This window comes from Odocoileus virginianus, chromosome 28, assembly GCF_023699985.2.
Source record: "Odocoileus virginianus isolate 20LAN1187 ecotype Illinois chromosome 28, Ovbor_1.2, whole genome shotgun sequence".
NCBI lineage: Eukaryota > Metazoa > Chordata > Mammalia > Artiodactyla > Cervidae > Odocoileus > Odocoileus virginianus.
Genome location: NC_069701.1, coordinates 3,146,002 through 3,149,381, shown reverse-complemented (window position 1 = coordinate 3,149,381; position 3,380 = coordinate 3,146,002). Strand labels below are relative to the sequence as shown.

The window sequence follows — 3,380 nt, the reverse complement described above, 5'->3', positions numbered from 1 at the left end:
AGCACCCACAGGTTTAACTGAAGGTTGCACAGTGCTGGTGGGTGAGTAGGCAAGTTATTGCAGGAGAGGGTGATTTAATCACCAGATTATTCTGATGACTAGATTGGATTCACTTCTCTGGTGAGAGCCCCTATCCAAATCCAATTAACTTAATACTGAAAAGCAAAAACCCAATCACTTAAGATTTAACCCAATAACCAATCAAGAGTTCCAGCTCCACTGGGGGGAGGTGACTCCATATAAATAGGGTTTTGTTACTTGACGCTAACACTGCTTGGAAGAACAGGACCCAGCCGATATTCTCTGTGGCTCCAGAATCCCGTCAGACCCTGAAATCTATCGGTCTGGCTGGAGTCCCAAGTGAGCGCCATCATGCCTTCCTGTCCCCTCAGGGTGTAGGTGATCTGTATGAGTAATGCAAATAGGAGCATGGAAGCCTGATGCATCCTCGAGAGGAAAGGCTTCAATGTCAGGCCTTTGGGGGGCAGTATCCCGAGTGAGGCTCCCAAGGCCAGCACCCAACCAACCAGGGGTGTGCTATGTTCAACTTCATATAAGAAGAGGCGCAATAACCTTTCCTGTAAAGACTGAAAATACTACCAAAGGAATGGAGTCTTACAAATCTCAGGGGAAATATGAGAAAATCAAGTCCCATCCAGAAAGACTTCAAGGGTACAGAGATCCTTGGATGTCATCTTCACCTGTAAGGAGAGAGTCTGTAACAGGTGGTGGCAGACCTGTGTGCCAGAGAAGAGGAGACCTCCCAGCCTGTGCACGTGATCAGCGTGGACATGGGGGACACCCTGGAGGCGTGGACATGGGGGACACCCTGGAGGCAGCCACCCTTGGAGCTTTTATCCTCTGTGAGCGTTGCCAAGGTCTCCAGCAGGCTGAGGGCATGGAAAGCAGTCTGGCTGAGCTGCTCCAGGCAGCAAAGGAGAAAACAGGAAGGTGCTTTCTGCACACGATCTGCTTCTGCTGAAGATCTTGGCTGGTTTCAGCTCTTTTGTTAGTAAGAACTTGTGCCTGGACTTTTGGGCAAGTCAGCACTTTCTGTGAGAAACATTTTCAAAGCCCTTTCCACTAAAAGCTATCTGTATGATTTTTTTCAGATATACACCACCCAGGGAAGGAAGTGGAGGAGACAAAGATTTTATGGGAAATAGAACATGGACTACAAGTAGGCATCAAAACCCTTTCAGTGTGAGGGACAATGGTGTGGGTACTTGGAAGGAACAATCCAATGCTCACACAGTTTGCAAGGAAGTTAATCTCTAGGACTCCGTTTTTCTGATGAACAAACCAGGCTTATAATGAACAAGTGATATGTTGAAGGATATCCTTATGAAAAAAAAATTGTTCCATTCATTTATATTGATAACAACTTCCTTTTGCCCTTTTGGCCTAATGTTAAGCATTATTATTATTATTATTATTTTTGTGGTGAAAGAGTATTATACTGAATGTATGAACTTAGAAATATTTTTAGTTTTAGATTGTATGTCTTTTACTAATACCAACTTTATTAAAAATTCAGGGTAGATAATGGATGGCATTTATTACTAAAATCTTGGCATGATCTGTTCAATTAAGTAGCTCGCTAAATGAAATAAAACCCGTAATTTGAAGAAAATGTCTTTTTGTTTGTGGTAGGGGATGCATATACAAACTGAGCCCCTTGGATTCTTATTGTCCAAGCCATGTGAATTCCATGGAGAAAAGCATTTTTTCCTAATGAGAAACTTCTTTACGCTTAAGGCATTCATAGTTTTGAATTTTGTGCTCCTCTGAAAGAAGACCCACACTATAGTGAATTGCAACATTCTTGGTTCTGCTCAGGGATGGCATCAAGGCCTATGTGACTTGCAGAAGAAAATAAAGGAGAGGTAGTTGTTATGGTTGAATTAGGTTAGGTTGCTTGCTATGTCATAACGTAGAGTTTCTTTACAGAGTGTAGGCAGAATGAAGCGAGGTTGGACCTGGAGGGCCTCGTTTGTACTTAGTTCCTGAGGAGAAGAGTGGACCCAGAAAGAAGGTGGCAGCTCTGGACAGGTAGAGTAGATGTGACATCAGAGAGAGATGTTGGAGCTGAAATGACAGGACTTACTGAAGAGAGAGAGGGAGGAATGTAGAAGCACTCTCAAATTTCTGTCATTCTCCACAGGTGACCACGTGAACATTCATGCGTGTGGCAGTGCAAGTGGTAAGGAGGCGAGGGTTTCTTTCCTGGTAGATTCAATGCCCTCTATGATCAGCCTCTCTGCTGATTGTGAGTAGTCAGGATCAGGAGGGGATATTGCTTATAGGAGGGGATAATCTGTTGAGGCTATCATTTCATGTAATGAAAAGAAAGTGAAAGTGGTTGTATAGTCCATGGAATTCTCCAGGCCAGAACACTGGAGTGGGTAGACTTTCCCTTCCTCCAGGGGACCTTCCCAACCCAAAGATCGAACCCAGGTCTCTCCCATTGCAGGCAGATTCTTTACCAGCTGAGCCACAGTACAGTTCAGTTCAGTCACTCAGTCGTGTCTGACTCTTTGCAACCTCATGAACCACAGCACACCAGGCCTCCCTGTCCATCACCAACACTCAGAGTTTACCGAAACTCATGTCCATTGAGTCGGTGATGCCATCCAACCAGCTCATCCTCTGTTGTCCCCTTCTCCTCCTGCCCTCAATCTTTCCCAGCATCAGGGTCTTCTCAAATGAGTCAACTCTTCACATGAGGTGGCCAGAATATTGGAGTTTCAGCTTCAGCATCAGTCCTTCCAATGAACACCCAGGGCTGATCTTTAGAACGGACTGGTTGGATCTCCTTGATGTCGAAGGGACTCTCAAGAGTCTTCTCCAACACCACAGTTCAAAAGCATCAATTCTTTCATGCTCAGCTTTCTTTATAGTTCAACTCTCACATCCACACATGACCACTGGAAAAACCATACACTTGACTAGATGGACCGTTGTTGACACAGTAATGTTTCTGTTTTTTAATATCTGTCTAGGTTGGTCATGACTTTCTTTCCAAGGAGTAAGAGTCTTTTAATTTTATGACTGCAATCACCATCTGCAGTGATTTGGATTTGGAGCCTAAAAAAACAAAGTCAGTCACTGTTTTCCCATGTATTTCCCATGAAATGATGGGACTGGATGCCATCATCTTAGTTTTCTGAATGTTGAGCTTTAAGCCAACGTTTTCACTCTCTTCTTTCACTTTCGTCAAGAGGCTATTTAGTTCTTCTTCACTTTCTGCCACAAGGGTGGTGTCATCTGCATATCTGAGGTTATTGATATTTCTCCCAGCATTCTTGATTCCACCTTGTGCTTCTTCCAGCTCAGCATTTCTCATGATGTACTCTTCATATAAGTTAAATAAGCAGGGT

General features: G+C 43.9%; 1 protein-coding gene across 1 annotated transcript; it reads left to right on the top strand.

Annotated features, from left to right (window-relative positions):
- The first annotated feature begins 466 nt into the window (after positions 1–466).
- On the top strand, positions 467–982 carry LOC139031839 (RNA polymerase II subunit A C-terminal domain phosphatase SSU72 like protein 3-like). The gene has a single exon (XM_070457396.1). The coding sequence runs from the start codon at positions 467–469 to the stop codon at positions 980–982; it is 516 nt and encodes a 171-aa protein (XP_070313497.1).
- The last annotated feature ends 2,398 nt before the right edge of the window (positions 983–3,380 follow it).

What these genes read in the sequence shown, in the direction of transcription:
- LOC139031839 (XM_070457396.1), top strand. Translation starts at nt 467, where the DNA reads ATGTCAGGCCTTTGGGGGGCAGTATCCCGAGTGAGGCTCCCAAGGCCA.